The sequence below is a fragment of the Panthera pardus genome, unplaced genomic scaffold (assembly GCF_024362965.1).
Source record: "Panthera pardus isolate Hobbes unplaced genomic scaffold, ASM2436296v1 HiC_scaffold_11, whole genome shotgun sequence".
Lineage (NCBI taxonomy): Eukaryota > Metazoa > Chordata > Mammalia > Carnivora > Felidae > Panthera > Panthera pardus.
In genome coordinates, this window is record NW_026526666.1 from 79,271,166 (window position 1) to 79,284,046 (window position 12,881).

At 43.2% G+C, this 12,881-nt stretch overlaps 1 protein-coding gene across 2 annotated transcripts in view; it reads right to left on the reverse strand.

Annotated features, from left to right (window-relative positions):
- LOC109255441 (argonaute RISC component 4) overlaps positions 1-10,601 on the reverse strand; it is a 41,120-nt gene extending 30,519 nt beyond the window's left edge. Inside the window, exons 1-2 of one of the 2 annotated variants that reach the window (XM_019430129.2) lie at positions 10,211-10,601; positions 1,093-1,258 (exon numbers count right to left, since the gene is read on the reverse strand). In XM_019430129.2, coding sequence (XP_019285674.1) covers positions 1,093-1,258; positions 10,211-10,229 — 185 coding nt within the window. In that variant the 5' untranslated portion in view covers positions 10,230-10,601. Of the gene's footprint in view, positions 1-1,092; positions 1,259-10,210 lie in introns of those variants that run through there. The other variant, XM_053897604.1, reaches the window with a different exon arrangement.
- Positions 10,602-12,881: the final 2,280 nt, after the last annotated feature.

Below are 12,881 nucleotides of genomic sequence, written 5' to 3' on the forward strand. Positions count from 1 at the left end.
ATTCATTTATTTTTGGTTTTCTCCCCTATTAGAATATAAGCTCCTCAAGGGTAGAAATTTTTGCCTGTTTTGTTCATGTTGTATTTCCAGAGCACAGAACAATACCTGGTACATAGTAAGCACTTAATAAAATGTTCGTTGAATGGATTAATGGTAGCCATTAACGGTAACTATTACAGTTGATTTCAGTTATATAATAGCCAAAAAATTAAGGGCTTGCATGAGATTAAACTGTACCAGAAAGCCATGTTATTGATCTATAATAAGAAAAATATCCAGCAGCATAAAATATTACACTTGACACCAAAGGCATTCTTAGAAAGCAAGGATCTTAATATTAAGGATTGTTGAATACGATGGCGTGAAAACAGAAAAAAGAAAATAGGGTGCTCTTAGCATTGTATAGATATCTACTACAGGACTGTGTCTTCACATTTGGTAAATTCCTGCCATACACACCAAAAAGGCTTAAATCATCTCATCCAGACCCCACTTGGGTAACATTAGAATTAAACAGAACTTCTCTCTGAACTTCACTTTTTTCAATACTCCAAGATGATTCTTCTGTCTTTACACTTAAATTTTTCTCATGTCCAATACCAATACTTAATAATAAAATTAATTTTGGGATAGTTATTTTTTAAGATTTTATTTTTAATTAAACTCTATATCCAATTTCAGGATCGAACTTGGTCTTGACTCTTGATCTCGAGCCCCGAGATCAAGAGTCGCATGTTCTACCAACTGTGCCAGCCAGAAGCCCCAGAATTTTCAGATAGTTCTAGTTTCCTGTACATACTAACGCTTCACCTATTTTTATTTTATTATTTAAATTTCTGCTACCATTGGACAATGAGAGTGACTTTCTCCTTCATTTGGTAAGTATTTACTGTTGGACAATAATGTATCCAGCACTGCTAGAATCTGTAGAGGATAACCAAGTATGAGACAACAAAGCTGCTATCAAGAAACTTACCATCTTAGAGAAAAAACAAAGCCTACATGATGAAAGAATTTAGAAAACAATATGATACATAATAAATAAATGATATACATTTAAATATATAGAAATCTACTCTTTCTAGTCCTTACCTGTTGACTCTACGAGGCCGTTTTTCTGGTTTAATATCCACATCATAGTGATACACATCTATTTTAGGAATCTGAACCTGAAAATGATTGGCTAACAGTCGAATTGGTTTCCCAACAGTTCCAAGGCCAGGACGACGAGGTGGCTGAAACAGGCTGGATGGAGGTCCTGAAGAGATTGAAAGGCATTTGATGTGCTATTTGGTCATAAAGGACAATACTCCCTTCACAATCATGATGATGATAATAACAATAGATATAATTATTGAGATCTTATTATTCACCGAACATACTCTGATATAAAGAGTTTGTGATAGGGGCGCCTGGGTGGCTCAGTCGGTTAGGCAGCCGACTTTGGTTCAGGTCATGATCTCGCAGTCCGTGAGTTCGAGCCCCGCGTCGGGCTCTGTGCTGACTGCTCAGAGCCTGGAGCCTGTTTCAGATTCTGTGTCTCCCTCTCTCTGACCCTCCCCCGTTCATGCTCTGTCTCTCTCTGTCTCAAAAATAAATAAACGTTAAAAAAAAAAAAAAAGAGTTTGTGATATCTTTTAACCTCAGGTTTTCTAGATTTTTAAATATTTTGCCATATTGCTATCATTTTGATTATGGGAGACGTCAAAATTATATAGACAGTATGATGGTCTCCTCTCAGATGTAGGCTACTGTATAAAACTTCCTATGAGCATCAGGTCTGTAGCTACACCCAATGTAGCTCTACATTGTAATCTCTACACCCAATGTGGGGATTGAATTTACAACCCTGAGGTCAAGAGTTGCATGCTCTATGGACTGAGCCAGCCAGGTGCCCCCAAATTATATGCATTTTAAAATAAAACCATCCCTAAACTCTAGGGATCATCACCATGTTCAGGCTGGCGATCATCTATTAATCCCCCACAAACTTAGCCTCCGTTATTATAGTTTGTACAGGCAGGAGATTAACAGCAGCTACATTTATTAATTTACTTGCTAATTTAGATAGTGAAACAATACCAATAATGTTAGACTTTATAACCTAAAGCTTATAACCTAATGTCCAGATTCTATCTGGACAATGTGACATTGCTTGATCATAATGTCTAGTTTATTCGTTTATTACATGTCAACCTGCACGGTGGATTTAGGAAAAAGAGTGTCTGCCTTCAAAGAACTTACAGTCTAGACCAGTGGTTCTCAGTGTGGGAGAGATATTATCCCCCAGGAAACATTTGACAAATGCCTGCAGACATTTTTGGTTGTCACAACTCAGGGGGTGCTATTGACATAGGGTAGGGATACAGCTAAACATCCTACAATGCACACGACAGCCCCTACAACAAAGAAGTATCCACCCAAAATATCAATAGTGCTGAGGGCGAGAAGTTCTGGTCTAGACAGGGCAGTCAACCCAAATTATTCCATTGATGGTTCACAAAATATTCCACAAAAAGAAAAGATTCCATAAGCTAAAGAAATTGCATATTGTCTCCCTTCTCAAAGTTTCAATGTGCATTATTGTATTAAATTCTCTAATGAGTTTTATAATAAATAACGTTAATCATTTACCCAACTTATTTTTCCCCTAAATTTTCTCTGTTTTTAAAATCAAATACCTATCACTATTCAGGAGATAAGGATTTGAGGAAACACAGACTGGGTAATATTTATCTAAAGAAAACTTACTTCTTTTTGAGGATAATGTCAAGTAGACACTGGCCTAAAAAATAAACATCTTTTCTGCTACAAATAGGTGTTGAGTACAGTGGGCTGTGATTACAATGGAAAGTTACAACAGGTTCTTATTGCCAAGGCATTTCACCAAGAACAAAGGCAATTCAAAGGAGAGAAAACTTTGAAGCAAGAAGCTATTCTGGTTCAACATCACTTAGGAAAATCAAAGCAAACCCTTTAATGAAATGTGTGTTGACAGATCTCCGTATACTAATTTTTAAAGTATTGAAAATCTTCTCACAGATTAAATTCATGGTTCATTCTTCTTCTAAAGTCTACTCCTTCAAAACTCAGGTAAGGTGTGACTTCCTTTGGAAAGCCTTTCTGGAAGGCTTCCAGACTGGAAGATACATCCTTGGTGTATCCAAGACCCTCTGTATAAGGGAGTACATAGCACAAGTATGTAGAAACAATGTGTTAAATTACTGTCTCGGCCATCGGACTGTAAATTCTTAGAAGAAATGGACCTTCAGTTCACTGTTACCTCCTCAATATCTAACTCAATGACTATAGCACATCGTAGGAATTCAATAAATGTTGAGTTGAACAGTACAGGCATAGCTCATTTAGTTGCACTTTATTGTGCTTTGCATATACTGAGTCTCTTACAAATTGAAGGTTTGTGGGAACCCTGCAGTGAGCAAGGCTATTGGCGCTATTTTTCCAGCCGCAGCACTTATTCATGTCTGTGTGTCACATTTTGGTCATTCTCACATTTGAAACTTTTACATTATTATTGTATTTGTTATGGTGATCTGTGATCAGTGATTGTTGAGTTGCTGTTGTAATGGTCTTGAGGTGCCACGAACTGCACCCATATGAGATAGCAAAGTTAATACAAAGATGTTGTGTGTTCTGACTGCTCCACTCACTGGCCATTCCCTTCTCTCTTCCTCTCTTTGAGCCTCCCTATTCCCTGAAACATGACCATACTGAAAGTAGGCCAGTTAATAACCCTATGATGGCCTCTAAGTGTTCAAGTGAAAGGAAGAGTCCCACGTCTCTCACTTTCAATCGAAAGCTAGAAATGATTAAGGTTAGTGAGGAAGGCATGTGGAAAGCCAAGACAGGCCAAAAGTAGGCCTCTTGTGCCAAAGACTCAGCCAAGTTGTGAATGCAATGGAAAAGTTTTTGAAGGAAATTAAAAGTGCTGCTCCAGTGAACATGCGAGTGTTAAGAAAGCAAAACAACCTTATTGCTTATATGAAGAAACTCTTAGTGGTCTGGATAGAAGATCAAAATGAGGGTGCCTGGGTGGCTCAGTCCGTTAGGCATCCAACTTCGACTCAGGTCGTGATCTCACAGTTCATGAGATCGAGTGCCATGTGGGGATCTGTGCTAACAGTGTGGAGCCTGCTTGGGATTCTCTCTCTCTCTCTCTCTCTCTCTCTCTCTCTCTGCCCCTCCCAACTTGTGCTCACTCACTCTCTAAATAAATAAACAAGCAAACCAATCCATCAAAACAGACACAAAATTCCCTTAAGCCAAAGCCTAATCCTGAGCAAGGCCCTAACTCTCTTCAATTCTGTGAAGGCTGAGAGAGGGGAGGAAGTTGCAGAAGTGAAATTTGAAGCTAGTAGAGAGAGGTTGGTTCATGAGGTTTAAGGAAAGAAGCCATCTCCATAACATAAATATGCAAGGTGAAGCAACAAGTGGTGATGTAGAAGCTGCAGCAAATTATCCAGAAGATCTAGTTAAGATAATGAATGAAGGTGGCTACAGATTTTCTATGTAGATGAAACAGCCTTATACTGGAAGAAGATGCCATCCAGGACTTTCACAGCTAGAGAGAATAAGTCAATGCCTGGCTTCAAAACTTCAAAAGGACAGACGGATTCTTGTTAATGGCTAATGCAGTTGGTGACTTTAAGTTGAAGCCAATGTTTATATATCAACCTGAAAAACCTAGGGTCCTTAAGAATTACACTAAATCTACTCTGCCTCTGCTCTATAAGTGAAACAAAGCCTGGATGACGACACATCTGTTTACAACATGGTTTACTGAATATTTTAAGCCCACTGTTGAGATTTACTACTCAGACAAAAAGACTCCTTCCAAAAGATTACTGCTCATTGACAATGCACCTGGTCACCTAAGAGCTCTGACAGCCGTATACAACAGGATTAGTGTTGCTTTCATGCCTCCTAACACAACATCCATTCTGCAACCCATAAATCAAGGAGTCATTTTGACTTTCAAGACTTACTATTTGAGAAACATTTTGTAAAGCTATAGTTGTCATAGTGATTCCTCTCATAGATCTGAGCAAAGTAAATTGAAAACTCTTTGGAAAGGATTCACCATTCCCAATGTCATGAAAAACATCCATGATTCATGGGAAGTGGTCAAAAAAATCAACACTAACAGGAGTTTGAAAGAAGTTGATTCTAACCCTCATGGATGACTCTGAGCAGGTTAAGACTCCAGTGAAGGAAGTAGCTGCAGATGTAGTGGAAATAGCAAGAGAACTAGAATGAGACGTGGAGATGTGGCTGAACTGCTATAATATCATGATAAAACTTGAATGGATGAGAAAGGAATTGCTTCTATAGATGAACAAAGAGGGGTGCTTAGGTGGCTTGGTCAGTTAAGCATCCAACTCTTGATTTTGGCTCAGGTCATGATCTTGCAGTTTGAGTTTGAGCCCCATGTCAGCTCTGTGCTGACAGTGCAAGGCCTTCTTGGGATTCTGTCTCTCTCCCTCTCTGCCCCCCACCCCCCTGGTCTTCTCTCTCTCTCTCTCAAATAATAAACACTTTTTAAAAATAGATGAACAAAGAGAGTGATTTCTTGAGATGGAATCTACTCCTGGTGAAGATGCTGTGAAGATTGTTGAAATTATGAGAAAGGATTTAGAATATATAAATTTAGTTGAGGGGTTGTGGGAGGAGGAATGAGCTAAATGGGTAAGGGGCATTAAGGAATCTACTTCTGAAATCATTGTTGCACTATATGCTAACTAACTTGGATGTAAATTAAAAAATAAATTATTAAAAATAAAAGTATATAGAGCTATCACACATTAAAAAAATTTAGTTGATAAAGCAGTGGCAGGGTTTGAGAGACTGACTCCAATTTTGAAAGAAGTTCTATTATAAGTAAAATGCTATCAAACATCACTGCATGCTACAGAGAAACGATTTGTGAAGAGTCAATTGATATGGCAAACTTCATCATTGTCTTATTTTAAGAAGTTGCCATAGCCACCCCAAACTTCAGCAACATCACCCTGATCTTTCAGCAGCCATCAACGTCAAGGCAAGACCCCACACCAGCAAAAAGATAATGACTCACTGAAAGCTCAGATGATGGCTAGCACTTCTTAGCAATAAAGTATTCTTTAAATTTTTTTTTAACATTTATTCATTTTTTGAGAGTGAGAGAGACAGAGCATGAGTGGGGGAGGGGCAGAGAGAGTGGGAGACACAGAATCAGAAGTACGCTCCAGGCTCTGAGCTGTCAGCACAGAGCCTGCCGTGGGGCTCCAACTCACAGACTGCACTGAAGTCGGATGCTTAACCAACCAAGCCACCCAGGCGCACCGCAATAAAGTATTCTTTAAAGCATGTACTTGTTTTAGACATAATGCTATTGCACACTTAGACTACAGTATAGTGTAAACGTGACTTTCATATGCACTGGAAACCAAAAAATTCACTTGACTTGCTTTATTGTGATATTCACTTTATTGTGGTGGTCTGCAACTGGACCCCTAATATCTCCAAGGTATGTCTGTACCAATCATCTCTAGCTCTAGATAGAAACCAAACAGAAACCCAGTCAGTCCTAAAACCCAGGAATTGACTATTGTTTTTCATTAAAGCAAAAGTGCATAATTTATACTAAAAATATTATTGCTTGGAGTTGAGTTCCACTTCTGGCATAGAAGGGATATACTCTAGGTGTGGTAAGACATTTAAAAACAAGGTAAGAGATAAATAATAAATAATATCAATGGTGATAGTCATACTGAATTCACCCAATTAAATCATAGACAAGTCAGCCCTGCATATTCCAAGGTACATTTAAGCAATCACTGTATCATAAATCCAGCTTTAGGATAGAAATTGAGAAACAGAATTTTGGAGCAAATGACTTGCCCAAGCACATATAGCTTTGATTTTGATTTGTGACTAGAATTTAGGTTTCCTAACTCCCAGCCCAGTGCTTTTTCTTCCCAATGTACTTCACAATCCTGTGGTATCTATATTTCTCTGAAATACTTGACGTCAAAAGGGAAAGAGACAGAGGAAATGAAAGAAGTGGGGTTAACGGAGAAAGATAGATAGTGTGTTCCTTTTCTTTGGTAGCAGAGAAAAGCGAGGAGGTGAGTGGTCATTTCTTTGAATAAGTTTAGGAGATTTATTTAGAAAACTATAACCTAAAATGTTCCCAAAGCTGATTTCTTTGAATTTAGCAAATTGCTTACAAAGAAAGTAAAGCATAGTGGCTATGGCAAAACCAAACTGTGTAGGTTTCAACCCTGGTTTTACCACTCCCTAATTGCATGGCTTTGGGCCAGTTTCTTAGTCACTGTGTGCCTCAGTTTCCTCATCTATAAAATATGGGAAGTGTGGTAATAATAGAATCTATTTCATAAATCAATTTTGAGGATCCTATTAGATAATGTATACATAAGGCTTACCACAGCACCTGATAATAGTAAGTGCTTGATAAATGTTAGCTGTTATGATTGTACTTGAATAACTGATACAGTCAGTGCTCAAAGGTCCCTGGGCTTTATAATGGGGGTATCTCCAAAATTTAGTGAGAAAGTCAGAAAATTACATCTTCTGAAAAGGAAACATTACTCAACACAGATTGCAGGAAGTCAACCTTAAATGAAGAAGAGGGCAGGGCACCTGAGTGGCTCAGTTGGTTAAGCGTCGGACCTTAGTTCAGGTCATGATCTTGGGGTTCATGAGTTTGAACCCCACATCAGGCTCTGTGCTGACAGCTCAGAGCCTGGAGCCCGCTTCGGATTCTGTGTCTCTCTCTCTAACCCTCCCCCAGTCACACACACACACACTCTCTCTCTCTCTCTCTCTCAAAAATTAATAAAAATTAAAAAAACATTTTTAAAAAATGAAGAAGAGGGCAATAGACTAGGAGTCAGATGACCCAGACTCATCTGCATTTCACCTCTCAGCCTTGAGACCTTGAAGTCACTTATGCTCTCTGAATCTCTTTACTCATCTGTAAAATGGGGCTAATGCCTGCCTCACCTACCTCTCATAGGATCAAATGAGCTAAGAGCTATGAAAGCACCTTCCGGACTGTAAAGCACTGTAAAAATAAACATAATTAATATAGCCAAAATAAATGGTAATCTAACTGAATACATTTCTAAGTTATTATTGCCAGAAACCAAAATGGGGTGAGGGGAGATCATAGTAAGATTAAGAATGCTTCAATGATTTTCACGTGAGGAGGGCAGAAAGCACTAGACCAGGGTGTTTGAACAAAACTGAAGTGCCTCTCTCTTGGTCCTAAGACAGCCTGGATAAAATATCCCACAAGACTATCAACTCCCTTTGCTCCAATTCTATGCTCAGCAAGCAGCTTATTATTAATTGGGTTTCCAAGATACTGTGACACCAGAAAAGGAGTTTGCTAGACAGCAGACAAGAAAATATTCCAGTCAACAGGAAAGATCTATGTGACATTTTAATATATTCATTTGTGTCTTTAAAGTGTGATTAGTGAGAACTTTCCACAATCCTGAGCAAACTAAGTCTTCAAATCTGCAAAAGCTAAAACCAACCAAAAAAAACAAAGTCCCTAGGCCTCTCCTAACTCTACCAGGTTGATCTTTTCCATGAAATTCAGTTTGTATACACAGTTACATAGTCTCTTCCAGCATCAGTCATAAAATGCAACAGTTGCTTCAATTATGAATTACTAACCGGAAGGGAAGAAGAAACATTTGTGGAATACCTACAATGCATTAGTCTCCACAATAAGACTGCTCACATACATTTCATTCTCACAACAATCTTGCAGCACATAATTATTATTGCCCTCATTTTATAGATGAGGAAATGAAAGTTCAAAGGAATTAAGTAATTTGCCCAAGGTTATACAACTATTAAATTACTAGATTGGATTTGAACAGAAGTCTGTTACATTCCTAAAGACATGATCATGCCTTTAGCCGGGGGACATAGCTGAAGGAACCCAGAGTAATGCTCACATTGAGGTTTATCAAATAATATTAATGTCACAAACCAATTCATTTTTAAAAGGCATATGAAATTTGATTATGTGGGCCTTTAAAAAATACTTTAAGCAGCCAATTAAGGTAGGGTTTAATCACTCAGCTATGTAAACAAGTTCTAAGTAAACAAACCTGCAAAGTTTCCAAACTCAAAAGGCAAAGTGAATTTTCCATCCACTAAAAAAATGAAGTGCCCTACAACGAAGTCCACTATGTAGACAGGGTTTGATATTAAAGTTAATTCTATCACAGCCTCTAAACCCTGCCCTACTTAGCCGAGGCATTAGAAACCTGGTGCGGTTTGAGGTGGGAGCACCAGGTTCTCAGTCTGCAGGGCAGCTGTTATAACCTGGAATGGTTCCTTTGGTTTGGGCCAACTGGGGGAGATAAACAGAGGTCATTCATAAAGATGGGGAATTACAGTTTCCAAAGCACTTTCCCCTTATTTGATCCCCACAACCACCCATAACCCAGTGAGAAGAGAACTCAGGGCATTAAAGCTTATGCTAGAACGGGCTCGCTGGTAACTCACCTGTCACTAAGGCACTAGCCCTGATCACTCTGGGACTGTCACACAGACTAAGAGAGGCATAGGACCATATTTCCCAAGACTTCAGGGCCTTCGAGAAAGGGAGGGTACTTTGCCCCTTGGCCTTTGGGGGTCATAAGAAGTATTTGGGCGAAGTTCTTCTTCCTTATCTGAGGGCTCTGGACTGTCTACCAGTGCAAAGAAAAACACGGGTGTGGCCCCATGCTAAGAATACCCCTGGCAGTTCAAGGGGGTCCTTCCTGGTCCAGTCCGGGCCAGGCCTCAGCTGAGCACCTGGCACAGATCATTTCTTCTGAGGACCAAACTGGACTGCCTCAACCCTGGAGCGCAGACCGCCCCCCCTGAGGTTGGGTTAGGTCTCCCCTCCCCCTGGGAACCCGGGTCTCCATCCTGGGCCTGCCTCCCTTAGACCTCGAGACCTGGGTTGTCTCTCCAGGCTGGGGCGGGGTCTCCGCCCCCCGAGGCCCGGGTCAGCTCCCTCTGCCTTGTGCTGTGGGGCACGGATCCCCTTCCCCCAAGCCTGACGGCCCGAACCCAGGTAAGCAAGGGCCGATGGGGGACACGCGGAGCGACGGGCCCTCCCGCGCGCCCGCCCACCAGTCCCGGGGCCGCGACCCGGCCCCGGCCCGAGCGCACTCCTCACCAGGTCCCAGCGCCTCCATGGCGGCGGCGGGGGCCGCCTCGCCCCGGTCCCCGGCGCCTCCCGCTCCGGGCCCCGCCGCCGCCGCCGCCGCCGCCGCCGCGTAACGCTTGATCTCCGGAATATTGGCGCTGGGGGGGCGCCGCGGAGGCGCGGGCGCTGGGCAGGGGGCGGCGGCGGCGCCCGGCCCGGGGACAGGGACCCGGCTCCCGCGGCTCTTCCGGCCTCAGCGACAACAAAAACAATCCCCGCCGCCGCCGCCACCGCTGCCAGCGGGAGCGGGAGCGGGAGCCAGCGCGCGCGCCCGCCGGGCGGGGAGGGGGCGCGGGGCGCGCGCGGCCCAGGGTCCCGGCTCGCGGAGGGGGCGTGCGCGGCCCCGGGCGCCGGGTCCACCGAGCCCGGCGGGGGGGCGGGGCGGGGTGGGGCGGGGGCGGGCGCGCGCCCGGAGGGGGCAGTGCCCCGAGGACGTGTCGGATGCGCGCATGCCCGCCCGCACTGCCCTGTCGTCCAGGGCGGCCAGGCCCTGGACCTGGCTTCGCGCCGTGGTCCCAGAGCCACCCGGCAAACAGTGCCCCGCAAAAGACCGGGATTCCAGAGCCCACTGATACGCAGACACAGTTCTTTACTTCTGGGGGTGGTAAGTGTCCTATGATTCACGTCAGGCACCTCTCCTTCCTCTCACCTCGGACCCCTTCTTTCTCCTCTGTCTCCTCTTTCTCCACTGTCCTGGGACAGAGAACACCAGGGTAGCACAGATGCAGTACTTTTCCTCCATTGCTTCATCTTAATCACACTCCCAAGTTGCCCTCCCCATGCAGCCCGAAAGCACCCGGGAATGGACCATGATGAATGGTGCATTCTCTTGCTGGCCCCCCACCCCAAGCACCTCTGGTCAGCAAGTCTCCTCGTAGCAGCCAAGAGCCAAGGGAGCAACACCCAGCCCAGGGCAACATGGCCAGCCCAGCAGGACCAGCGCCTTTGGGGCCTTTAGCTGGAACTTTGAGTTGGATGGAGAGCACAGCACTTACAGGCCGAGAAGCAGTTTCTAGCCAGCAGAACGAGGGAGCCGTCCGCTCACCCTAAAAAGATACAATGTGTATGTGCTGTATTAGCTTGCTAGGGCTGCCATCACAAAGTACCACAGACTGAGTGGCTTCAACACTTAATTTTCTCCCAGTTCTGGAGGCTGGACGTCCAGGATCAAGGATTGGTTTCTTCTGAGATCTCTCCTTTTTGCTTGTAGATGACCGTCTTCTCGTTTTCTTCACATGGTCTTCCCTCTGTATATGTCTATGTCAAAATGCCCTCTTCCTGTAAGGACACCAGTCGGGCTGGATTAGGGCCCAATTTACAGACTTCGTTTTAACTTAATTACCCCTTTAAAGACCTTATCTCCAAATACAGTCACATTCTGAGATAGTACGGGTAAGGATTTCAACATATGAATTTTGAGGGGAACACGGGTCAGCTCATAACATGTAAAATGAGGTATTCATTTGAGCACCTACCATGTGCAGCCAGCCAACCAGGTAACTATCACATGGAATGATTAAAAATGTTAGGGGCACACCATGGCCAGGCACTGTATTGTGGACTTTATGCATCATTTAATCTTCACAACCACCTATAAGGTAGGTATTTTTAAGGAAGGTATTTGTACAGATGAGGGAACTGAAGCTCAGGGAAGATAAGGAAGTCAGTGTCTGCATCATATGATGCGGCAGTGGAGGATGGAAAAATTGGAATTCTAAATTCTGCGTTCTAGTTCTAGCTGCTTCCATCCCTGACTGGCTATGGAAGTGGAACTTTTAATTGAGTGACTAGATTTTACAGTAACTGATAATGTACGTATTCCAAGTTCTTTCCATAGCCCCATGCTACTTCTCTGCTAAACCAGATATTAACTGGAAACAGTAATAGAAGACGGCAAGTTTAAAGACGGGGAAGTGTTCACTAAATAAGCAGACTGGTTTACAGTTAAGAGGATAAGAAAAACCAACTGGAGGTCAGTCTTTGAGTTAAAGCTAGTAGCCACCTCCCTTTTTCTCCATTCCAGGCTAAATTCCTCCCATAGTTTAAACAGTGCTGGTGGCTTCCAGCCTGAGTTGGGGCTGACGTTCCCTCTTGCATTTCCTAACAAATTTCCCCCACGTTCTATTTGATACCCCGAGCAAAGACAATATAGCTTGTTTCCTGTACCAAAAATAGCCTTGGAAACCAAAGTGTGAAATGTATTGACCCTTTAGTTTCGGTTGGAGCTGCAAAACCTCAATCCCTGTGTCTCAGTCTGTCATTCTTGACCACTCTGATCATCTACATTCTCATTTCCAAACTCACTCTCTCACCCACTGCTCCCTTTCCCAAGACCCTTCTGACTGAGCCCTCCCACACCAAAAGTCTGTAGTCAGTAACTCCCCTGAGCCTTGGCCTGTTCAGCAAGCCCTCCCTCCACTTCCTGCTGTGGCTCAGAATAAGCCAGGCCCCAAAATACCACTTCCCCCTCAGCTCTTTCTGATGGTGGTTACTCATTCTCCCACACCCCACACATCTATAGGATAGGGTGGGGGGTGGGTAGAGAATTTGCCCCCACTGCCCCAAACCTTGAATTTTCATTCTCATATTAAAACCACTTGCTGGGCACCTGGGTGCCTCAGTCGGTTAAGTGTCCAACTCT